Below are 26,439 nucleotides of genomic sequence, written 5' to 3' on the forward strand. Positions count from 1 at the left end.
ATATGTTGGAAAAATGAACTTGAGCATGAAAATAAAGGGATCAAGAATATAAACATCATTTTTCAGCCAACTTAACATCATCTTCACAGACCTTTTAGCGCACAGCAAGAGAGGATCCAGGGAACAGAACCTGAGCCCCTAGAAGGAAGGCTTGTTTGAAACATCGTAAATGCAGGAGGTAGCTGAAAAAGCAACTGCACGGCCGTACCTGGATGACATCATCCTCTGCAACTTCATAGAGGAGCTCATCGTGGAGTTGGAGGATGAAGAAACCTCCGCTGATTGATGGATGTAACATCCCTCCATTTCTCTTCCTCACCAGCCTTCCTACACAGGGGAAGAGCACAGTTCGTTAGATACCATTATGCAAAGGCATGTTTCTTGTATCAAAAAACCCTTGCACGTTCCTCATGCTGAGAAAAAGAACATGAGGAACTTTAAAATGAAAAAGCCCATGTCTACAGATAAAACCACAAAACATTACTATTCTATCAATATTTGTACAGCTACTGAGGGAAAAACATTAATGAAAAGCATTTTAGATATAAACATTTCAGCCTTACATTATAAAGATATGAATCAGAACAGAAACAAGAGACAGTTGCATCTCCTGAACCATCTGTTTTAAAAGTAAATTTTAAATAAAATCATGTCAAGTTTAATTCAGAAGTTGGTTTGCAACATTCTCTCTGGCAATGAATTAGAATTCTGCTTTTCTTCCAAAATTATTTTAATGGCTAGTCTAAAAAAGCAGTAAGCCTCCTCCCAAATGCAGTTATCTGAAACTGTAGCTACTACTCCTGATTAAAAACAGGAAAGAAAAAAAGAGCAGTTTTTGAATAAACAAGTAAGCAGCTGACAAAAACAGGATCCTGGTAGGCCTTGCCTGACAAAAATAAAACAGAACAAATAGTTCCATGGTAAAAGCTTTTTTAAAAAAAATAAACAAACACAACCTCACACACACAAACTCAAAAGTTATTTATTTCTCAGGTCAGCTAACAGGAGGACTCCAGTTCTCAACTACAGGAAGGGTTTCACAGCATCATCAGTTCCTCACACAAGTCTCACACTGAAGCAGCAGTATTAAAGAAGCTACACGATGCAGGATGCATCTCTGTGCTACGGGCATTTGTAACTTGCTGAAAGAGAATTCTTCCCAGTTCTTGAAACAGCTTATATCAGAGGAGGAAAAATTGTCACAAATGCATCTACTCGCCTTCCTACAGTTATGTTGGCCGAAGGTCAGTTGCTGCTGCTCCTGGAAGGGGTGGGAAGCTCTGCCAGGCACATGCCTTCCACTTATAGCAGACTTCTGAATCTTGTCTCTCTAAAATAAAACTCCCTGGCATATTTTTAGAGGTTTGGCAATTAATTATTTAGTTTTCCTTCTCAGTCCTACAAATCAACTCCTCATATTAAGACAGCTTCATGTTTCAGGCTGAAGCATATGAACTGCCAAAGAAAGATAGCACTCCATCCCTTAAGTTGTCTTTCTAAAAATATATGACTGAACAAAACAGTGTCTACATTATGCTAAAAAAGTCATCTTCATAGCACTCTTCTGGGAATGAGTACCCCAGCACAGCTTTGCTATCTGCAGCCAGAAGAAATTTATGCTGATAAGTGTTTCATATAATATTCTTGTGGAGTCTCTGTACATCAAATTCCAGTCAACAAATTCTAGACTTAATTCTAATTAAAAAAAAAAAAAAAAGTATTTTTGGAACTAGACGTTGTTCCACTCTATCTTTTCACTGCCTTTGAAGCCAGAGTATCTGCTCAGTTTCTCCTTCCTACTTTTGAACAATTCTGTGGTGGCATCACAGACAATATCATATATGAACACCCACTGTCAACCTTTGCAAGATCTGCTTTGAGGCAGTTGGGGTTTCTGATCTAATCACAGCATTTGCTTTAGTTTGTGTGTTGAGCAGACATTCTCCCTCCTTCCTCATGACTTTGCTGCCCATTAAACACAGACTTACTGCTGTCAGGAAACAAAATGTCTCCCACCCCTAGTCCAAAGGCCCTAACTCTTTTTTGCAGGCCTTTTTTTTTTCTTTTACATTAGTAACACTGAAAATTTTGCTCTAGTGTGCAAGGAAGAGGTGAGCATACCGGTCTTATTTCTCTGGAAGCAGCTCTCCAGATGTCCATGGGACTTGATCACAGAGGAGAAAGTTTCCAGGCGCCTCTGAATGTTCACAGTGGCTGTTTTGACAATGTCTGCAGCAGATCCCTGAACAGTTGTATTCACAGCCTGTCGCTCTGCCTAAACAGAGATAGTTGTTCTCAAAACTCACCCCCAAAAAATAAATCAAATCCAGCATGCCACATGTACTTCATTAAAAATGACAAATACATGGCCAAATACAAGCATAGTAAAACCTCCAGATAAAGAGTTTGTTATATCTGCCTGAAAGAGAGACATTAAAGACTAGCGTCAAACAGAAAATTTCTCCAGATGACTAAGAAAAGCAGGATTTCCACAAATTTAAAATTAATTAATATCAAGGGTAATAACCTCAAGAGTCACAAGCTACAAGAGGGAGAAGCATATACACCTGACAACAGTTTCATGAGGAGCAGAAAAATCTCACAGTTAATCCAAATACCTTCTGCCTATCTTCAAAACCATCAGGAATGGATAACCAAAGGCAAGAAGCTGGACTTCATGGACTAATAATCTGGTCTGCTACACCAAACCCTGACTGCAAAAACCCACAAGACCACACTGTGACACAATGACTTTTCCCACACACACACAAGCAACCTCTCTACTAATCCCCTCCTTGGACAAGAAAACTGTATTCAAAGGTTCTTCTCTCTTTGATTAGAGCTGAAATGTGTGCAAAAGTTATGAGGAAGCTGAAATGAAAGTGAAGATAATTCATTAACTGGTCTTTAATATGATTTTAAAAAATAAATCAAAGTTGATCAGAAGGTGCATCTACAAAGGTGCATCCTGAAGTATCCTTCAGATTAAACAGTCAAATCATCTCAAAAGTTTTTTGAGAGTCTCCTTGTTTCCCTTTCAACTACTTGATAGTACAAACTCTCCCACTTCCTCCTTCTTCCACTCTAGTCTTTAATTCCATACAACCCGATCCAGCTTCCTACTGAGAAGTATAATGCTTTCTCCCCACAGAAATGTACCAACATCTCCCCAGGGACTCAATTCACTCTTACTGAAGTAGAGTCTATGATAGATGTGTCCAAAACGACCTTGAAAAAAAATAATGCCAGTGCAAAGGCATATATTCACTAAATATTTATTCAACGAGTTAGAGCAATTTTCCTTTGAGGGGCAATAAGAAAAGGAACAAATACTCAAACATATAAGACCTAAATGCCCTTTCCTGTTCAAGTGCTGATAGCATATAACATACAAAGACTGCTGAGTGGGAGCGACTCATTCTGAAGAGTTAAAGCACATCACTGTGTGGAGGCTTTACAAATCATGTCCATTTCAATAAATTACTCACTCCGGTTCCAATGTGGGAGTTCTGAAGTGAGGTTAGCACAGTGATGACAGCTGTACACCCAGTCACAGAAGACTTACGTCAAGCAGACCATGACAAAAGCTCTGCTATTCACAGAACAACTGAGGGAAGAATGAACTAAGTGAGAAGCGGAAGGTCATGACCAAGATGGCTCATAGACCCTGTAAAACCGCAGATACGGATACGCGAAGAAATCTAGTACTTTAAAAACAACAACAACAAACAGAAAGAAAAAAGGAAAAAAGGTACTGCACTCAACATACATGAGCTTTACTGTAGGGATTTGGATCTTTGATAGCTGGCAGGTATCTCCGTCTCCCCAGGATGGTCTGCACAAACCCATCTCTTCTGCAGCTCCTCACCGTCTCCCTCAAGAATTTCTGAATCCCTGTGAAAGGTAAGAAAAAGTTTTCCCTAATACAGCTGATGTTCCATGTTCACTTCTCACTGGGGTCACTGAAAGCGGTCTGGGACACCCAAACAGCACAAAGGTAATTCTTGAAATTTCCTAGACCCTGTCAGTGGCCAAGGGCACACAATCGCTCATTCAGCCTATTCGCAGCTCTGCTGGGAAACCTATTAAGACTTTTGAGGTGGAAGAGAGAGCATAGTGTCAGGATATCTGGCTGTGCACAAGGAGGTAGGAATTCCATTCTGCACAGTGCCCAGGCACAGAGGATCATACATGTATTATTGATAATGGAGAGGTCAGGACCTGGACCAGCACTGGAAAGACAAGTAGTAGGAAAGGAGTAAGTTGAAAGCAGAAGTCAGAGCCCTTGATGCCTCAGGCTGCCTAACTTCAGACTGTGTCACTTCAGATTCTAGGATGAAACAAACTCACCCACCTGCACTTTGCAAGGGAAGCAGTGAATCCACCAAGAGAGTTAAAAAGAAACTTAGGTCAAAGAAAGGTGAGAGAGGGAAGAGTCCCTTTCACTGCAAGTTCAGGTAATAACTGGACTAAAGTGGAAAAAGTTAACTTCAGGCAGTCTCTTTCCAAGGTTTACAAAACATAAAAGGTAAAAGGAGCTATTCAAGATCAAGACTGACAGTATTAGTCAATTCATTAGGTATGTAATTTAGCATGTCAGCCTGGCAATACACACAAGTGAAAATTCATAAGAAGTGACGTTACAATATAAGGTACATTGCGGCGTTTGTATGTATGCACATGTACCGAGAGGGGGGAACCAGGAAGTCATTTCTAAGGGTCATGAAGGAGAGACTATCCAGAAATTACTGAAGACTAAACAGACTCTTAATAGGACACCATTTCTCAGCATCTGCCTCCTAAAGAAACAAACCCTGAATCTTCAGAACACAATTTTCCAGCTCATTTCCAAGTTTTACGATTAGAGCTAGCTGTCTCTCATGCCATTTGCCCTCCATTCATTTTCTGATTGCAGCTCTACTCCCTTTATAGCTTTCCTAAAAATTAACATGCTGCTTAGAAACGCAACAGTGTCTTTTTACAAAACATGGGAGAGCTGCTCTGAGCAGCTGGATAAAAATGTAAGGGTTATATGCAAAACAGTTTAAAATTCAATGAAAGCAGAAAACAAGAACAGAAGAGAGAAGTACTTATATTTAAAATGTATAAGAAGTGTGGTCTAAAGTTATATTGCATATCCTTTGAAGCTGTGTGTTTTATAAGGAAGAGAGTGTTTCTTTTTCAGAAAGCTAAGAGCTTTAACATTAATCCCCAGGGCTTATTAATTAATTAAAAAAACAACAAAATAATTAATATAATAAGCATACAACAAGATCCTAAAGATGAATAAAACCAGAGTGTACCGTAAAACATTATGGAGTATCAAACTGCTGTGTTCATGCACTGGACTTCTTCAAAATGAAAAGCTTTTTCAAAAGAGATAGGAGTAGTAGAGGGCTGAGACAAATTTAGGATTTGAAGAACATGGAGAGAAAGGATTAAAAACAACCACCACCCAGCTCCCAGCCATATCCGAACCTGTGTATCTTGATTTGAAGGATTCAATGTAATTGGCAGCTTCATTTTCATCAATCCCCATCTGCTCGCCTAAAGATTTTGCTCCTATTCCATAGATGATTCCATAGCAAATCTGCCAGAGGACAGTGTGAAGAACCGCAACCATATGGTGAACCATGCAGAGAAAGCAGAACCAAAACAAAGTGTGATTCACTGGAAGACAAGTGTATGGGAACAAGGGCGAGCATGCAAAAAGAGAGACTACCTCTGAGTCCGAGCCATTCATGCCGCTTTTCTCCACGCTCATCCCCCAAAACCCAGACAGCTCCAACTGAAACGTATTGAGAGTGGGAGGACATACAAAGCAACTACTGAACAGCCACGGCGGAACCCCAACAGAAAACCGTACTATTGACTCCCTGATTTTTGAACACTGAACCTTCCTGCCCAGAAAGCTGCTGCTGAATTTTTCTCCTAAAAATTACCTGTTTAGCTTGTTGCCTGGTCCCATCTCCAACGGCTTCAGGATCAATCATTTTCCATTCCGCTGCTATGTTCTTAAAGACATCAGTACCTCCATTCAAGGCTTGAATGAGTCGACAGTCGCAAGACAGATGAGCAAGGATCCTCAGTTCAAGCTGAGAGTAATCAGCAGCCAAGATTAAGCCACCTGAAGTCAAGAAGTTAGCAAACATCATTATTTCATAAATTACTCCAACAACATTCCAACCAACATTCCAGCAAGAAGGACTGAATCTGTCCTTGCATCTTCTGCTCTGAAAGTTTTCCACAGCCATTTCTATCAGAAAAATTCTTGCCTTTTTCCCCAATGCCCAGGCCTGCCTGCTTTCCATCTAGCCCCTACATCTGGAATCCATAAAAAACACACAAAGTATCTCTCCAGGTGTCTGTGTAAAAGTCTAGCACCTGATAGGAATGATCGTCACAGAGATCAGACCAGCAGACTTGTACTAAGCCAGGGCAGGCAATATGAGAACTGATATTTGGATAGAAAGAACACTAGATAGAGTGCAATTTGTGTATTAAGAGCTGCCTAAGCTACCTCTTTAAAAAACAGGTATTCTTAAAGAGGAAAGGAAAGTGTGAACATTTGAATTGTAACATTTGAATAATTTCCCCAACTGAAACTCTCTCCTTTACAGTCTTGTGAATAATTTTGAGGGCATGCTAACTACTGCATTAGTTTTCCAAGCAGGTTGCTCAGTCAGATATATACTGTCATCAATTCTTAACTCTTCATCAGATCTAGGATTTTTTGTTAACTATATTCTCAACAATTGCGGAGCAGGATCTGGGCATTACCTGGGAAGGGAACAAAAGCGTGCCTCATGCTGACAGAAAATGGTATTCCTCTTTCTTGGGATCTGTCTTCAGCCTCAGCCTGTAGGCCATTAGGCAAAATGCTGGAACGCTTTCTACACCTGTGGAGACAAAGAATAACTGTTCTTCACCAATTTCTAAAACACTTAAAGATGCATAATCATTTTTGCCACAAAGAATCAGTGAAAACAAGTGAGACCGTAGCCTCTATTCCACTCCTCTGGACAAGCCATACCTAAATTTGACCATGGGGGAATTGGACAGAGGCCATACGTACACCTGAAGGGATTTACTGACTCTGAACAGATTTAGGGATAAATCTTCCTAGTACATTGGATAATTCCACTCCAAAACAGGTAAGATGAAAGGCCCCAGATCTGTGATGGGTGCATTCCAGAAAGATAGCACAGGAGTCCTACAGGAATCCTAAAAATTCAACACCCCACCTTGAGTGCCAAGTCTTCTCTCAACATCATTCTCATATGCAGAATGCCTACACCAGCCCATACCTAGCAGAGACAGAAAAGATTTCCCCCACATCAGCCTCATGACTCTGCACACACATACGCACACACACAAGTAAGCCTGTAAAAGCAGAGCAGAAGTTGCAGAAGACGTGCTCGTAAAACACTGCACGTTTCCTCTCTAAAGACTGAGCAAAAAAGGCCCCAAAGCAACTTGATTTTCTTTTCCAGGTGGCCAGAAGTTTACAGTGACACCCAGGTGCTCTGCAACATCTCAGGGCTTGCTTAGCTCTCCTGTCCCACCAAGACACTTGTAGCTGCAGATGAAATTGTAGCCATCAGTGCCCCCACTGAACAGTGCGCAGCTGTGACACCATACATACCACCTACTCCCATCAGCACCAGTCTACCTGCCAGTCCGTTGGGTTCTTCACTAGAAGTCAAAAGGCCTTTATAAGTCCTTGATGTTTGAGTCAGGGATCTGAGCAATTTCTTTTTCAGAATGAAAAGGTATCTCTGAGATCAAGACTAGTTTCAGCAAAGCACAGAAAAGACATCATGCGCTCTTCCCTTATGCACTCCCTTTTCTTCTTACACCTTGTCATCTCAGGGATGGTAGGGATCAAGGAGATGAAAGATAGCACAAAAATCACAGAAATAAGTTTGCAAAAGAAATAAAGGTCAGGGACAACATATGGGAACTGTAGAGAATCATACTGTCCAGCACAGGTTCCCAGTTTAGTTGAATGAGTAAGGGCTTTATACAATGATCTAATTTAGCTACACTCCTCTGGTCAGAAGCTTCTTGCAACAAGAGGAAGGAGTAGTAACAGCAATTACTAAGTTAAAAGACAGTTTGGACCAAAGTTTGGAAGGCATGTCAGACTTAGGCTGCATGACATTCTTTTGTGCCAGCAGTCATTTCTGTGACTTTGGGATTGCTCATCTTCCTAACGCACTGGCTGCTTAACTAAGGAATGTAGTCCCAAAAGTCAGCCTGAGAAGCAGACCTCTCTCAAGTTCAGCAAGCACTCCGTTCCTTTGATGGGCTGCTTCGCTACAGGGAAGACTCTAAGAATGCAGCCCACTCTCCAACCATCCTGCAAAGCTGCTGCAAGCCTGAGCACTGCCAGAGCCATTCTCAGAACATTTCTGCCTCCATGGCTAGGCCTGGTTCTTCTGAAGAGACATGGACAAGATCCTGCTGCTCCTGGGCTCTCTTACCGTGCTACTCAGGGCACAAGGATGTTAGACACATGGTGGTAAAAGACGACAAACAGAAGAGCCAAAAACTTCCAAATTTCTCACATCTTGCTAGGGGAAAAAAAGATGATAAAAGTCACTCAGGTGACCCATGTGGGACAAGAACCTGAATGGAAAGAGAAACTGAAAGGATAGAAAACCACCACCGAGTATGAAGGCCCAAAGCTCACGAGCTATCTGCTAAAAGATCCACCTTGATATTTCACTAGACTTGCGCACAACTGTTTAGGCACTGGCATGTAATACTGTCAAAATAGGCTGTTTGGTTAACAGAAACCAGATTTAGAAATCTTTTTCTGTTACCTGGTAGATTTTGCAGGATCATTATCACAAGTGAAACTATTAACAAAGAATGAAAAATATATTCACCCATGTTCCCTTACACAGGGAGCTGCACAGCATAAACCAGTTGAACTTTCTTCTGCTTCTTCCATAATAACCTCGCCTCTTTCAGAGTAGCTCTTAGAACGTCAGACCAGATCCTAACTTCAATTTAGTTACTTTTAACACTCAGGCTTTCCATCCAACAGTTGGGAGCATAATGCTAATCTCACTGTAGGGTTTCATAAAGAATTTCAAAAAGCAAGTGGCTACATGGAGTCACATGCTGTTAGTATTATTAGGTCTTTCACGTGTCACTGATCTTTAGGTATTTATTCCCCTGAAACTGTAAGAGAAATACTGACTAACAAGTCACACTGACATGACAGCAGCCACAGGTGAAGTCAGAAAAAGAGAAATTTGACAACTCGACCACATTAAGATTAGAAGAGTAGGCAGAAGCTTTGCCAAGATCCTCCTACCTGCCCCCAGAAACAGCATGAGAATTAACATTTCCACGGGCTCTGGAGGGTGGGCTTTCTTCAACCACAGTTGGCATTTCAATCTCAAAATCTCTTGGCACGTTCTGGATATTTGGTTCTATGAAGGTTATTCGACCTGAGAAGGAAGACAAAGTAGAACAAAGTCAGGGTCCAAAAGGAGTCTCTCTAACTTCACACAGCTGAACACACATCTGCACCTCCAAAAAACAAGGGGCAGGAGGGCGGGACAACACACAACCATTGAGAAAATTGAAGAAAAAAAAAATATTTAGGTATAATGGGCTCAAGATGGTTCCCCTGCAGCATTTCTGTTTCACTGATAAGAAACTCCCAAATCCAGAACCTGTTCCGGGGTCAGAGATTTACATGCTAATATGTGCAAGAAATTAATAATACTACTTGGTAAACACAAAAGCTATTTTAAGACATCTAGACTTTTAGAGCAGATTCTTGTGAAATAAGTATTTCAGTATTTTCATTTGAAGTAGAGCACAGGCTTGATTTCCTTACTTTTCCCTATAGAAAAGCTGCGCGCCCCCCCCCCCCCCCCCCAAGAAAAAGAAAAAAAAAAAATCAGTAAGAAGTGAGGATTTTGCACGCATTTCTTTACCTGTAGCTGTGTGAGTCTGTGAGAGTGGATATATCCTTTCCATTCCCAGTGCAGAATTCAATCGCTTTTCCCTCTGTAGTGGAAACACCACTTTAGTAATGGCATTGTTGATCCTCCTCCATTCCAATATCAGCCCTGGCAATGGGTGAAGTGTCTTTAATTTCTCCAAAACATCCTTGTGGGGAGAAAAAGGCACAACTTTAATTATAAAGCTTTAAAGGCAGTTATTATAGTTTTTGCAGTTCTGCAGGAAAAAGCAACTCCTTCACCCACAGTGAGCTTCCAGTCTCACTGCCTTAAAATTAAATGGATATCACCTCCATTTACACTGCCTACACCTGGGCAATCAAAGCACCATGAGACACAACCGCAATTTTATTACACACAAGAAGGCACTCACTTCCCTTTGGACTTTTGCAACCTCATCACCACTCTTAGTCTGCACCAACCAATAAATCACCTGAAATGATCAAATAAAGCATCACTTGCCATAGGTCCCCTACGTTGTCTCCTCTGGCCCAGCGTTAATGCTCCTCCTCCGTCTTCTTGCATATTTTTCTCCCTGCTCTCTCCTATCCGTACACTAGGAACACATAAAATGAAGCCCTTGACCATGCTCCTTGAAAGACAAAGCTGATCACTAGCAATCAAATCCTTTCATTTAAATCAGAAATTAGAAGGGACTAACAAGAATTTCAAAAGACAGTGGCATGCAAACATTTCTCAAAATAACATTTTTTTATATGCAGCAGGCAGCTGCAGCCTCATCCCTCCACATCACAAAAGGAGGAAATCCTCACTTTGCTTCTTGCTCCCTGCTCTGCCAACCACAACCGCACTCACTTTTTCACTGCCACTTGAGTTTTGGAAATCAATACTTGTCTTCCAAGCACTGACTACACTGAACAAGGAGAAACTAAGAAAACAACACAGATTAATGAGTCCTGAAAGCAAGGAACATGTATATCTGCTAATATCACTTGTCTGGCAAGAGCACCCATTAGCCTGCAGCAGTTGGTATTAATGCAGCTCCACAATACTTATCAGCTGGCAAGCATGTCAATAGCCTTCACACATATAGAAGTTTTTGATATACTAAATTTGACAAGCCATCAGATCAGCTATTCTGAAGACAAATTCTCTGAAGCACAACACACAGATATGGTAGTATCAGGCAGGGAAGATATTGTATTTAATCATCATGGTATTTAAGTATCTTTCAAGCTGATATTGAAAAACTGTTCTACTATTGGCTTTACAAAATTATGGTGCTAATTTGGTCTTACAGGTGGTTTGGGAAATCAAATTCTGCCTGATTTATTCTTATTGAAGTCTGCTATTTATAGTCATGTCCTCACTACACTCAGGCTTCAGGAGAGTAGGAGGAGTTAATAACTCTGCTAACAGAGAAGGCAGAATCCCGTTTGAATTTCCAGTGGTAACTGGAGGAACAAAAAGGCAATTAAAATTTACTTTCATTTAAGGTAGCATACCTAACTCCAATGTAACCAAGCAGCAGATGTGTGAAGAGGGAGTTATTTTTACAGTCACTTTCAGATTAGAACCAGACTTTACTGTACCTTGGTTGTACTGAACTGCTTGCTCAGCCTAACCCCGTTTTGTTTAGCAGTTGCTCTTCTGGTGTAACCCAGAGTTTTCTTGCTCCCTTGAACTTTCACATCTCCATTTTGTGGCAACTTCAGCTCCAGGAACAAAACCTGAAAAAGACCAGCATTTCAAATCAGTTTCTGCATGCTACTCCCAAGAGAAAACAAAAAGGAACTCAGCACTTAAACAGCTTGTTCCAACTAAAGGATAGTACGAATGCTTCAGGTAATTAAAAAGCTGATTTAAAGATCTCTGCTCTCAAAGTCATTCCTCCGTATTTTAATTAACTACAAAATGCAATCTAAAAATCTCATTTTCTGAACACTAAGTTTGAATTCAAAGATATGTTTTTAGAAAAGGTAATTAAGTCCATCCAGTAAGTGAAGTTACTGCTGACAGTCAACTGTAATAAAACGTGGAATTAAGATGACTAAAGGTGGGAAGAACATTGGTGAAAAAAGAGAAGTGTTAGCAGGGAGCAGGCTTCAGAGAAACGTGAATGGCATAAGAGGAGGCGGCAGTCACAAATACCTTTTATAAAATAGCCAGAATATTAGTTTTTCTAAAAAATTGCCAAGAACTGGAAAATTAAATATATGCTTACTTGTTGAGAGACAGAACTCAGTTCTTCATTTTTCATTCTATGTTTCTATGTAGCATTATACACTATTTAGCAGCTATTGTGTTTCACTTCACAGCTGGCGGAAGGACATAGAAGTTTTTCTCTCGCATGTTTTTGTAGCACAAAAGTTTTACTGACACAAAACTAGAAGGGTAAAGCTTTACTAACCTATACAAGATACTTTACATGATTCCTAACAAAATTTCCACATGAGAAACAAGCTTCTGTAGTTCAGAGAACAGCATTTCAGAAAAAACTTTCCTTCCCCTTTTCCATGAAGCAGAGTGAAAATGGAGCCAAGCGTTATTTCAGGAGTTCTAACTCAGACTACTGTTATGGACCAAAGGTTCTGCATTTGCAACAAAGGAGGAATATTTCTGTGGAACTTCTTTTAGTGATGGCTGCTTGCAAATTTTGACTATTTCCACATAAAGTATAGCCCCTCAGCAAGAAATTAGTATATAGAAAGGAAATAAATGGGGGAAAAAAGCATGCACAGCAATTATAATCTATTCCTATGATTCCATGTAACATACATTAAAAAATACATAGCAAAGTTCTTCAGGAATAAAAGTATTGCTAATTTACATAGAAATCTGTTTCTTAGGCTTTAAAAAAAAGAATCAGTTCTATAGAACAGGTTCTTAAAAACAGACCATAGTTAATTCAAAATTTTTAAAGCAGTCTTTCCTCTTCTTTTATGCCTCTATAGGGACAAGGGTAACAATACAACTTGCTCAGTACAACTATTCTTAGACTCAGACTACATGGTATCACATCACATCTCATGTGTAGAATACTGGTATTGCAAAAAAAAGCTTCTCTAGTCCCACACCATTCATCCAAAATACTCCAGAAGCCATTTAATTGGCAGATCATCTTGTGTGCCAGGAGAAGCCATGGTCTATACAAACAACATGCTTATTTCCAGTTGGTTTTTATTTCTAGCACGCTTATTTCCACTTCTATCTTGCTTATTTCTACTAAAATTAGCAGAAAACAGAATGATCAATAACAAGCAGGAGACGCACAGCACCTTGCAGGCAGCAAGTTCATAATGAGTGTAAAGACAAATCAACTCTGAGGAGACATCAGTTTGTGTTTTGTCTTTTCTTCATATGCAGTCTACCCAAGAAGGTTTTTTCTTAAGTCTAAGCAAAAGCCTCTTGAGGGTATCGTCTGAGAAAGTTCTCCCCCTCCCACCCTAACCCTCACATACCTCTGCAATGTCATCAGGGCTCGTCAAGGAGAAGCTGTGGCCTGCCAGCTGATACGCCTTGGTCTCAATCTCACTTAGTTTAGCTTGCATGACTTGTTTCTGGGTTTCGTATGCTGTTGTGCTAAAGCCAATGCCGTTTAGCTCCAGCAGAGCCAAGCAATAATGGGTGGGCATCTCCACTTTAGAAAATACATCTGTAGTAAGTACAAACCCCAAGAAAAACTTTTATAACATCAAAAACAGATCAGCTGCAGATCAACAGATTGATTAAAAAAAAACCCTGGGGAATCCTCAGTTTTTAAAATCCTGAATGTCCTGACACACTGAAATCTTTTAATATAGATTTAGTTTAAATACTTTTGTTTCTGGAATATTTCATAGTAAATATTTCATAATAAGTAGTATTCCAGAACTTTTTATCACAAAAGTATTCAAAAGAATAACAACTTCTGTCAAAGTTTTTTTTTTTTTCTGAGAAATACACATCTCTTTGTATATCAACATTTTACGAACCACAGACATGCTTAATGTAAAGCTTTCTAACTTGATACACTTTCATTCCACCACCCACATCTTTTGAAAACGTGCTAAGGTTTGGTTATTACAAACATAAATGATGTGGTAAACTTGCAGTAAAAGACTTCAGTGAGACTGGACCCTAATCTTAAGCTTTGGATACAATTTAGAGGAAACGATCATGAAGCCCACCAACAGGTAGGTGCTTTTGAGGGTTTTTTTTTGTTCGCTTGTTTTTAAACAGAGGCAAGCATTCAGCAAATATTAGTGCAAACATACTGGATCATTCACTATGGGGTCACAAAAGTTTCATGGACACAACACATACATGTCAAACAATGCTATACGGGCAGGCCAAGGAGCAAGAAATCTCCTTCAGAAAACAGTTGAGGGTTTTAGGAATTGCTTCTGACAAGGAAATGCAAAAGCATTTGAAAATGTTCATGAGAAACCATAGGCAGACCCACAAGTCCCCTCAGAACAGCCAGGGGACTCACCTGGGAGGTAGAGATCTGCTTGATTCAGAGACTTAAATTAGAATCTGCTATTGCCTTAACCAGTGGAACTGGTGGATATTTGGGATATAAAAATTGTATTTTAATTTTAAATATAATTTTTTTGACAAAACAGATGTACTTCCAAGGGAATTTCCCTCTTTTCTTTTAACCAATAAACATTTTGCTACAGAATATACTTAGATAAGAACTTCCAAATCTCCTGTCTGCTCCAGTGATCATTCAGCCTGTGGTAGCACAACTACCTTTACCCTCCCTCTTTGCCCTCAAGTGGAGGAGCTCTCTTTACCTGTCAGATTTTCCCTCTGTAATTCATTACTGAGTTGGTTCATGACATTGAAGATAAGCACAGACTCTATTGCTGCTCTGTACCGCCCAGAACGATCTCCGCTGGCACTAAGCCCCAGGCTCTGCACCCCTTGGCCGGTGCCTACCCCTTCCAGTAGAGGTAGCTCGGTGGGGAGAAAGTTAGTCACCATGTTGTGAAGTGTACGTTCCTTAGAGCCAGAATCAAGCAGCCAACATGCAACCTTAAAAAGGGAGATCTCTGTGAGACCTTTCTTCCGTTTTAGTGGTAATACAACATGAATATTTAACTGGAGGTTAATGCAAGGTTATAGTGCAGATTATTTTTCTTGATTTGGTAGGCAGACTGGAATAATTTGTGGAAAAGTTACATGATTTCAGGTAAAACCTTCAAGAAGGCATAAGTCACTGAGAAGTTTCATTCTCACTCCAAGTTAATTCTGCATATTTGAAAACCTTACCCTTTGTCAACTAAACACATCTCAAAGCGCTGTCCTCAGGGTTTTTCATCTATTAAAACCTAACACAAAGGGGGTTAAATATGAAAATCAGGATCAAAATTTGTTTAATCTGAAAACTGACTTTGTAAAAATCAGAACTTGCTATTGATCTAGAATATTAGTCAAGCTGAGCTCTCCTATTTTTTGCACATCAGCACTAGTACCAAGAATTCTGCAAGGCAAATTTTATTCTCAGTAAGCCTCATACCTCCCACTGCCTTCAAAGCAATTTCACTTATAGCTATATTTCAATTTCTTGTGTCAAAATAGGATGAAACATAGGTTTCTGCATTGTCTCTGCCATGCAAGCAGAAGGTAAAAACCACATGTATATATATGGGGGGGTGGGGGGTGTCTGTATATATTCATTGCATGACTAAAATAAACAAAGATGAGTATGACTCCATTTAATACATGGAACAGTGCAGGGAAAGATGCTACTTTTATCGGGGTTTAATTTTATCCTAAAACTATGTATTGGTATGAAAAGCTAAATTTGTCCTTGTGTTGAACACCTTAGCTACTTACCTGCAGACTTTAATATTGCCATGATGCTATTCAGCCCATGTACGATGCAAGCTTTAAAAATCAACACCAGAAATTTCTATGCATTTAGAGCTTTTCCTAACAAGCACAAGAAGGTGTTTTTACCTCTTTCCAGTATTTCATGTGAGTTACAGATGGTACCAGAACCTCTTGAAATTACATGTAAACTTTGTTTTGAGAAAATAGTGGTAGCAAGGTGGTCCATACACATAGTGGGTAAATCTTTTGCTTACAAAGTTTTCTGCTCTCAGAATCAATAATCTGACTAGAAGCACTTCTGCCATTTTAGTCCCAAGCTTCTTATAGCAACAAAACAAGAGTTCAGCTGTGTCCACTGGGACAAGGGCAAGATTTAAACTCATTCTCCCCACCCAAGCAATCAGACATGAATGATGAATGTGTTAACCTATCACTGAACCTGTTCTGTTTCTCTTGCAGGCACCATCAACGCACATAGCAAAAGAAGTCTCCTCTAAATACTGTTCTAGATTTCCCACTGAAAGAAAATTTCACTAAATCCCTGCATATTCAAATCTAAATAACAGAATGAAAGTACCAGAAGGTACTCCTGTGTTTGCACCGGTGTGTTTAAATTAGTAGTTTTACCCAAGCTAAATTTTTTAATCCTGCAAACCTTTGGGTCCTCAAAACTTCCTTCCAAGGAGATGCCACAAGCCATCACCAGAGTCTTGTAGTGCTGAATGAAGTCATACATGACAAGTGAGCGCTCCTGCTTGGGCTTCTTCTGCAGGTACAGCTGCAGATGACACAATCTCTCTGTCACAGATAGGTTTTTGTCCAAAGGTGGCGGTGCCAAACTCATACTGATTTCTAAGGCAGGAAATACAAGCAAAAATATTGTTTTACCCACTGTGTGATAAGAAAGGCAAGAGAAAAATCTTGAATGCAATCACCTATCGTACAAAAACTACAGTTGGACTGTGAACAAATAACAATAAATCTATACCAATATTATATATTTTATCAAACCAGACAAGGTTCCCAAAAGGAATATGCTGTGTCTGTACTACTAAACAAAGGAGAGCCAGGAATCAAACCCTAGCCATTAGCCCATGTAGGACAGATTAGGTTACATTCAACATTCAAGTGACAGATTTGTTCTGTAGAGCAAAAATTGGAAGAAGCTAAAAGAGAAAAGCAAGTAAGCTAAAGAGAACATAGGAGTAAACTAACATTTTAGCCATACGCATGCTCAGTGCTTGAGCCAATTACCTGGCCTTATTATATAGCAGCATAGAAGTATCCACAGCAACATGTTCAAGGGTGTTCAGCACTTAAGACTGCAGAATAACATGGCTAAATCACTCCATCACCAGCTGAGCTGGGTTTGGAACACTCAAAACACTTCCAAGAACCTATCTGCTGAAGTGAAACACTTTCCTGAAATGCAGTGTCATGCAACACAGCACAGCGTGTCCACTCACTTACCAGTCTGATCTTGTATCTGCTGCAAAGAGATATAGTATGCATCTTTTCCACCCCAACATACTGCCAGTCCAACTACCAAGATGTCTTCACAGCCTCTGACAGGAAATCCATCATCTTTAACTTGCATCCACTGAGGAGAACTTCCTAAAGGAATAATTTTTAAGTTACAATTATAAAATGGCATCCATAAACACAGAAGAGTTTGGATCCTGAAAATGCAAATACATACAGTTGAGCCTAAACTTCTTAAAAGTGAATATATACCTTCATTTTTATCTATAGGTAAAAAACCCCAAAACCCACATGTTTATAATAGCAAAGCTTTCTCTTAACAGAAACAACCACCTATATAGCATCCCTGCAAAACTCTGGTCTTTCATAGCAATCTCTTCAAGACTTGAGACAGAAATGTATTCCCTCCTTCTACTCTGAAAAACATTTCACGTTTGTCTATCAAAAATATATTTCAATAGTTAAGAATTTTTGTTGCTGTTGTGATGGCAATACGACAGCAAAGAATCTAACTCTGCTTAATCTTGTTGTTTTAAAGGAAGAGTATGTTTATACAGCAGCATCAGCGAACTGCAGCATATGAATACTTCTGTGGAAAAAAAAAAATGAAGCAATATTGCAACAACCCAGAGACTGATCTGAATTTCACACATGCATATATCGAACCAAGTTTACTTTTTGCAAACTCAAAAATATTTAACCTTGGTTCAGAGGCAATCCCACAAGTAACACTGCTCAGTGGAGACCCTAAACAATCTGTACAGTTTACTGTTAAATATAGTATTCATTTTAAAATATACTAAAACTTGTTTTTGACATGGAAAGATACACACGATAAAGGGACTGCACAACACAGATCCATTTCAAAATTAGACACACAATGAAACATTAAGAATATTTAGATGCTCTCACATACAAACAAGCTGCTGACACTTCATTACTATCACCAAAGACCTACCAATGAAATGCTTGACAGCAATTCTCCATCTCCTACTAACACTCAGCTCCTTTGCTTTACTGAGTCTGACAATACTCAATTATTACCAGTCATTTTCCTCCTTTTTTGCAAACCCTTTCCTTCTCCACTCCTGCCTTAAGCTGAAGATGCCATCCTGCTGTTCACAAAATAATGCATTGGAACATAGAACTGACCTTTTTTGAATTTGCCGCCAATCGTTGATTTGGGAGACAAAAGACATTTTGTTCTTTCGCATGCCACTGAGATGGAGAATCTACTCTTCTCCTTCCATTCTGCAACAAAAGTCTGGAAAAGTTCTTTGTCACTTGCTACATCAATAATAGTGAAACTTTCAGCACTTAAAGGAACAAGTGGAAAAACATCCTGAGATAGCTGCAGTGAAAAGCCTTGGTCTATAGTGGAATCATCTTTTATCTCACCAGTCTCAACTGGGTCTACAGTCCCAAGACTGATCTGGAGTGTTTTTACCACCTGCTCTGCATCGCCCTCGCTGTTCTGCTGTGGGTGAATCAGCTGCCCTTCGTTCATGCAGGTGACTTGTCTCTTTCTTGCAGGTTTCATAGAGAGAGAAACAGAACTCTTTGAAAAAAGCTCTTTGGGGGGTGTTGGAGGAATAAACCCGTTATTACTATCTGGCAGAGGACAGGATGTTCTGTTGCTTCCCTTGAGTCGAAGTGTTATGCAGTCTGTTTTCTGAAGATCCGAGTTTTCCGTTTTGTTTTCTTTAACCTTGAAAGAGCTTTTTAAATCCTGGCATGTGGGCAAAGGCTCTGGCTGACAACAGTCAGATTCAAAAACTGGATCTGGCTCTTGATTAACAATAGGAGCAAGTAACTTTTCTTTCAAACAGGAGCTTACTGAAACTGGTTCAGTGCCTGAGGGACTAGGCCATTTGTCTAATACATCCTGCAATCCTGGGCTTAGTTCAAATGAGTGGTCAGTCCACACCACTGGATGAGTTTTCTTGTCTAAAGCTTGCTGGTTTCTCTGGAGCTTTTCACCGTGATCTCCTGCTAAAACCTTTGGTCTGGGGTCATTGTTAAAAATCACTGGGTTTCTTAATCCTGACTGACCATGAAATGTAGAAGGAAGATCCTCCAGAAAAGACGGGGAGTTTGCATGATCTAAAACTTCAGCTATTAGATCAGATGATGCTAGAGACACATTGTTACACTGCACAGGATCCTCATGCTCTTTCTGATTGCCTCTGACATCAAATTTATTCTGAACAGTCCTTAGGTTCTGCAAAAGACCATCTGGAGGAAGCAAAGCCTCTTGCTTCTCCACAGGGTCCTTTTTGTCAGCTTCCATGATGTGAACAGCTGAAAGGTCACTGACATTACTGAAGCTATCATCAAACAGCAAGATATCACTCATATTCAGGCTTGTTTCAGGGACAGGGTGGCATTCTACTTGTACAATGTGCTCACTACCAAAAGGGGAGTTTGCTTTATTAAGGTCTTTAGACACACTCTCCCCTTTCACTGAATTTTGGGTCTGGTAACCTTGTAGAAAACTGTGTAGCTGGGAGTCGGTCACTGACAAATTGCTTTCTTTAAGGCAAGGTGCAGATTCTATTTCCTTCGCTACAGGTTGTAAACTAAGGCCTCTAGACTCCAAAACATTATTACTGCAGTGCTGAGCTGTGCTTTTTGCAACGTTATTTGTTGTGATAAGACTTGATAAGCCCAGTTTCCTAACTGTTGCAGCCAGCCTTTCATCAGTAGCATTCTCAGTCCGTGAAGTGCTTAGTTTCTTGGAGATTTCCTGCCATGGTATTGCTGCCAGCTCTGACCCTTGTATTCTGTGCTGTCCTGTGATTCCAGCTGCTCCCTCCTGTTTTATTATCATCTCAGTTTGAGTATCCAATGGGAAGCTGTCTTCAAAGTCTCTAGAGTCAGAAAACAGATCAGAGGATGAACCATTCTGAACATCATGTGCATTGCAAACACCTCTGGATTCTACTAGAGAGTCTTTCAGAAAATCCTTAGGATGACTGTTGGCTTTCTGCAGTGCTCCAGCTTGTAACAATATTCCATTGGGCTTTTCACTCCCATTTTTGCCACAATTCTGAATATGGCAGGATTTATCCTCATCAGGACAAAAATGCACAGGCTTCCATATCCTGCTGCCATAATGGACATGTCCACTTCCAGAGCAGCTAGCAGTTACATTACCATGATTTGTGTCTAAAGCCATCTGCTGCTTACCAATCATTGCCTCAGCACAGCTCGCATCTGTTTGCATTTTATTGATTTTATTCTGCTTATCATCAGTATTTTCATTTCTCTGTATCCTAGCACTACCAGATATTACTAGACTTCCTACAATATTATATGTCTCCACATCGTTGTGTGGAGTACTCTGCAATGTAACAGGTGCCTGAAAACATGCTCTCCCCTTAGACATGCCTTCCTTAGTGATGGTAGGCTCTGTAAATAATCCTTCCATTTTATCTTTCCTCTCAAGATTAATTTCCCCCATCAGTACAGAATTTGAGACTTTATGAGTTACAGACCCCGTTTCCATAAATTCCTTATTATTTTGATCTGAAAAAAAATTATCTGTAGAGATGGTGGAATGGAAAGTAGGTGGCTTTTGTATGTCTATGCTAAGCATATTTGAATCTTCATGAAATGACCTGTGCGGTTTTGAAGCAGTACTTTTGTTCCTAGTCCGGTTTAAATGCATGTCCGTACTTTTTATCAATCTAGACACTGAAGACTTTGTTCTCAATGTTGGTGTTTTTCCTTGTTCAGTAGGGACTTCTGGAATTGCTCTCCTGGAATACATCTTGGTTTTGACCAGAGAAATTCCTTCTGGGTTTTCATTATCTCTGCACATTTCTGGCCGTTTTCTAGCACTGCACACAATAGCATCATTGGCTTCCTCTGCTCGAGCCTGTCTCCTGCATGGGACTTCACTCTCAAATCTGGAGTTTTCTGTACTGCTACTGCTTAGTCGCCTTTTATATCCCTTTTTAATATTTGATAAGTTTCCAGTCTGAGAACCAAGGCCATTACAGTCTTCAGCTCTGCACCCTTTGTTGTTTAACACCCTCAAAGATTCAGAAGACTGCTCTCCATTTGATCTATGTAGTCTGTCTTCCAGTGCTGACTCACTGATGATTGTAGAGGATGTATCAGTCTCAAGAAAAGACTCTGGGTTCCACTGCACTCCCATCAGTGCCAAATCCTGCTGGAGAAGTGCCCTGGCTTCCTCCACAATGAGGGAAGCTGCTTCTCTTTCAGTTAAGCCTTGCATTCCAGCCATCCAGATGCTGCGCACAGTCCGACGCTCCTCTGCTGATTCTTCATCTTCATCCACAGCCCTACGAACGCTATGGGAAAGGTAACAGACAAATGTAAACATTCATGCAGAAAATGACAAACAACACAAGAAGATGGCACTATTCTGCTTTGCTCCCATTTCAATTAGCTTCACAGCTTCCTTGCTTCACAGAAGCACTATATCCAAGATATAATACACTTAATAGAAAATAGCTATTTCAGTTGTCTATATGTGAATTGATGTTGATGAAAGCTATTACTGCCTGCATACCCCAGAAGCATTCCGAGGTTTCTGTGTCCAAACATGTACCCCAGATAAGTCACAACCCCCTACTAGGGCAAGTTCCAGGTCTGAATCAATCCTCCTCCATGCACTGGTATCCAAAGAAAGGAAACTTCAGGAGCATGAACCAGACAGGTGTCATAGCACAGTCCAACAGGTACTTGATCAAGGAAGCTTGTCATTGCACTAACACGAAAATCACAAGAGGATCTCCAATGATACACAGTAATAAATCATCAAGGTGGAGCTTCCTTTTAGAGGCAGCAAAAGGTCTCCAGAAAGCATTAACAATTCACCTAGGACTAAACAGTGCATTGAAAAGAGGAACGAGAAGAAAATTTAGGTCTCTCAAACTTATACTGCAAATAAAAAATGCTTCTATTAATTTCAAAATAATCACGGAATGACTGTGATCAGTCATAGAGACCTGCAAGTTATTTCTAACCAACGTTTGGCACCAAGTCCCAAAAGGTTGTCATACTTTATATTACAGGTTTCATCCTGTAATCCTTCACCTTACAAACTCCTTTACTTGACTTCTGGACTTACTGATTTCTCACCTTTTGAATGGTACTGAATTCTTCAGAGCAATTGCCACATCATCAGGACGAGCTTTAGCAAGATCAGCCACTGTGACAAAGCCAGCGTTGTAAAGCATCCTAGCACGCTGTGCATTCAGCAGAGACACTCGTACCAGGTCACAAAGCTCCCTATGAACCCCAAAAGTGAGGCGGCTCTGGAACTGAGAGAGCAACAGCTCCATGTTGTACCAGCCCAGTCGATTACAGAAAACTGTTACCATTCCTGGAACACAGAAGTTACATCAATGTCTTCACTCCGGCTCCAGTTCTACTAAGCTGGATCCGTTTTTCCCCCCCCATCTGAATAGGCATTCACTTTACATCTCTCACCTTCCCATTACTTACAGAAACTAACTCATGTTTATTACAAATATGACTAGGAGCTGGTCTCACAGAACTCAATCTAGAACTAACTAGTTTATCAATGAGGTAGAAATTCTGAATGACACTGTTTTTTCAAAGACGCTAATCTTGAAAGTGTGAAGCACATGCATATCCTGTAACAGGATTCCTGTGAACCAAACACACTGAAAAAAAGAAGACAGAAAAAGCAGTGATGAGTGGCAATAAGAGAAGCCACAAATCTTTTGAGGAAAGCCAGCACTGATGTCTGTAAGAGCAGAATTTGGCCAGCAGAACTTCAGTTACTGAGAGCATCATAGGAGGTAGCAAAGCCTGCGATAAAGGTTACAATTGCAGTCCCCAGAACATGGGAGGAGGAAAAGAGCAGGGAAAAGACAGTTTCTTACTCACAGATTGCATCTACAAATTATGAAAATAACTGAAAGACACAGCATCCCTCGCTATTTTACAGCGATTAGAGAATATGACTTTTATCATATCTCTTAACTATATGTCATGTCAACAGTTCATTTTACTTCCCAAATTACTTTTGTGAAAATTTTTAACACTGGAATAGAGAATTATGAAACTGCTACAACAAAAAGTTATTTATACTACCAGAATTAATTTAAACTACTCTGCATCAGTTGGCGTGACCTTTTCATTTTGGGGCTTTGACTCATGCTGCAACCCACACATAGGGTTTTGCAAGTTGAGCTAAAGCTATCTTAAAAATTGAAGACCTGCTTATGGAATAATGGAGGACAGGCAATGGAAAAAAGAAAAAAAACAAACCTCGGTCACATGGTGGGCTGTTACTTCTACTCCTACAAAATCCTCTTGAGGAAGTTAAGTTAAATGTGACAGCTATCCGACCTCTTGTTATCTGGTGATAAATGGCCTGGAAACTACTCAAACTGTTTTGAAAACTATAAACTTATACTTTCCAGCCAATTAACTTTGCAACCAGAAGGAAGTCATGCTAAGTTTTAGAGACCCCAAACTTCACCCATGCTGAAAGGTACTCTTTCCTGATAGAGCAAAACTTCAGAACAGACTTGTACTTAATTTCCATACTTAGTATTGAACAAAATACATTCCTGCACAGTACACGGGTGATTTCCACAAACCTCAGCATGCTACAGCACTGCTTGATTCCACTCATCTGGCCCCCTTCCCACAGCACACTCTGTGGTTCCATCTCAAAGCAGGGGCAACCACAGATTAAGCTATAAAGCTGGAAGTGGTTTTACAAGACTGATTGTTGTTAGTACCACACTGCGGCTATCTTATCCCCATATCTGGAAGGAAAGAAAACAGACTAGCCTAAGACTCCTTGGGTATTTTGCCCATACAACTCACCTGCATAGGTGGCAGCAGATTGCTGCAAGGATTGAAGCTGGCCACGACTACAGCCGTATTTCTTGGTCATATCCTTTAAGGGAACCTCACTGATTAAATCCAAAAGGGCAAGACTGGTGAAAAACCTGTAGAAGTAGTACACATGGAAATAAAATCATCACCCAGGGCACATTAGTGTACATGGCAAAATGCACTGTGATAGCATAGGACAGAATGGTACTACAGCATAGCACACAAAAAAAAGAAGATGGCTTTCAAAAACATCAGCACAAACATCTTGTGCCAACAGTATTCTCAGTTCAGAGCACACCAGATCCAGGTGCTCTGAGCTATCAGCTCACTCAGCCAGAGAGCCAGTTCCTGAAAACAGACACAGAGCCTGTCCACATGTTACAGCCTCTAGTCTTTGCCCATTCACACCCATTTGTGGCTACCTTTTGTGGATGGCCATTTGTCTATGCTGTTTCTCTGTTTTAGCTATGATTTTGCCCTTTACAGAACGAGCCAGAAAGCCTTCTTCAATCCCCACCAGCTCAGCCACACGTTTCATTGAGGCAGGCAGCTTCTCCCATAAGCAGAAAAACTGGTACCAATCAATTGTGGTCCACTCCTCATACACCGGGGTGACCTAAAGAAAATAAGGCAATACAAAAAACTATTTCAGAGAAACAAACAGAACAGAGCTCTGGGTAAATAAAAATACAGTCTAGGGAATGCAGTTAGAGCATCCTACGCACTACTGAGAGGCACTGAGTCATGACCACGTACCCTGAAGAAAGTAAAAGCTCTTCTAACTTAGTTTTTTTAATATTTGTACTGATGTGATCTGACTCATACGGGTACTCTTATGATTAAACAATTTGGAATCTTTGTCAGATTGCTCCCTAAATCTGAGCCACTAGAAGATTTATAAGCTGCATCTTTATTCTCCTTTAACAAAACAAAACTTTATTCTTTTTTTAAAAAAAACTGACAGATACCCATCAACCTCTTAAAACCACTAGCAACCACACTAACCACTGCCACATCATCTGATAAAGCAGGACAGAACATAGATTTTGGCAGAACTCACTGAAGCTTTTGTTTACCCAGAGTACAAGAAATCTCAGCTTTTAACAACACTAACGAAAAAGCCATCTGAAGCATTCACAGACTTTTAGACAGAATACCAATTCTGTTATCGTTCAATCAGCACAGTCAGTTTCAGTATGAGGAGACAAAATGTCTTCATAACTGTATCGATATACTGCAAGATTAATTATTTTGAAATAACTAACAGTTGTTAGTTATATATAGAGAGAGAGAGAATACCAGATGCCTACATAGCTGTAAAATCATCTATGCCTGTTCATCTGCTAGGAAGAACAAGAGTTATTAAGGTGGGAGATTGTCTTTTGTTGTTTGTTGGGTTTTTGTTGGGGTTTTTTTTTTTTTCTTTAAAGAAAACTCTTTTCCTAGCCTAGCAAATACTTATTTGTTTTAATCAATTTTCCTAAAATACAAGGTCTTGGAATTCAGTCTCATATTTGTACAAGTAAAAGATTCAAGCCTAAGAGAATTAAAAAGCATTATAGCAGATAATTTCCCTGTAGCCTACAAGGAACATGTGGAGAACAATTCTTAAAAACAAACAAACAAAACCAAACCAGCCACCAAAACTAAACAAACCTTCGGCCTTCAAAATGAACAGACTTGCAAGAAAGGCTAGCTTAATGAAGAGAATCTTGAGAACATTTTGTTCAACAGTGTCTTTGATTTAAAATAACATTAGACAAGCTGCCACAATTAAAAAGTACAGGGTAAAAAAAAATATATTGCCATCACTGTCTCTAACCCAGAACATGAACAAAATTCATCCTTTGTTTTTCTGTTTTGGATATGCAAACAGGGAAAAAATTCACTGGTGCATGACACAAAACAGTCCACTTTGCCTAGTAGAAATCAAACAAAATTTAATGTGGTCCTCTAAAGCAGAGATATGGGTACATATGGGACACTAGTAGACACCCCTCCCCCCGCTCCCCCAAAAATCCTATCAGTATGAGCCAATAACCAGGTTAATGAACACAGCAGGCAGAGACAGGCACCCTCAATCTCTTGCCTCTCCCTGTCCCCTAGCTCAACACCTCTGTAACCACAAGCATATTCTCCTTGGAGTCAACTTTTTTTTCAGGCAAGATACCCAAATTTTGCCTTTGATTTATCAGCCTGGTAAAGAGAATACACTTTATACTTAAGGAGGCTAAAGACAACTGTCAAAATTCAGATGATGATTGCACGATAGGCCTCTGGCAGCCATGAATCCTAAGATGTTCACTGCAACTCTATCTTGTTTCCTCACTAATCTTCA

The 26,439-nt window shown here is 40.0% G+C and overlaps 1 protein-coding gene across 1 annotated transcript in view; it reads right to left on the reverse strand.

Moving 5' to 3' along the window:
- Positions 1–26,439, reverse strand: part of POLQ (DNA polymerase theta) — a 53,936-nt gene that overhangs the window by 4,155 nt on the left and 23,342 nt on the right. The window contains exons 13-29 of the mRNA XM_069785869.1: positions 24,524–24,717; positions 24,090–24,214; positions 22,365–22,608; positions 18,405–21,571; positions 17,241–17,384; positions 16,426–16,622; positions 14,729–14,969; positions 13,409–13,602; positions 11,540–11,677; positions 9,960–10,134; positions 9,329–9,464; positions 6,781–6,899; positions 5,943–6,127; positions 5,479–5,590; positions 3,770–3,894; positions 2,122–2,275; positions 209–327 (exon numbers count right to left, since the gene is read on the reverse strand). Of these exons, the coding sequence (XP_069641970.1) occupies positions 209–327; positions 2,122–2,275; positions 3,770–3,894; positions 5,479–5,590; positions 5,943–6,127; positions 6,781–6,899; positions 9,329–9,464; positions 9,960–10,134; positions 11,540–11,677; positions 13,409–13,602; positions 14,729–14,969; positions 16,426–16,622; positions 17,241–17,384; positions 18,405–21,571; positions 22,365–22,608; positions 24,090–24,214; positions 24,524–24,717 (5,769 nt within the window). The remainder of the gene's footprint in view (positions 1–208; positions 328–2,121; positions 2,276–3,769; positions 3,895–5,478; positions 5,591–5,942; positions 6,128–6,780; positions 6,900–9,328; positions 9,465–9,959; positions 10,135–11,539; positions 11,678–13,408; positions 13,603–14,728; positions 14,970–16,425; positions 16,623–17,240; positions 17,385–18,404; positions 21,572–22,364; positions 22,609–24,089; positions 24,215–24,523; positions 24,718–26,439) is intronic.

The sequence above is a fragment of the Haliaeetus albicilla genome, chromosome 6 (assembly GCF_947461875.1).
Source record: "Haliaeetus albicilla chromosome 6, bHalAlb1.1, whole genome shotgun sequence".
In the NCBI taxonomy this organism is placed as follows: domain Eukaryota; kingdom Metazoa; phylum Chordata; class Aves; order Accipitriformes; family Accipitridae; genus Haliaeetus; species Haliaeetus albicilla.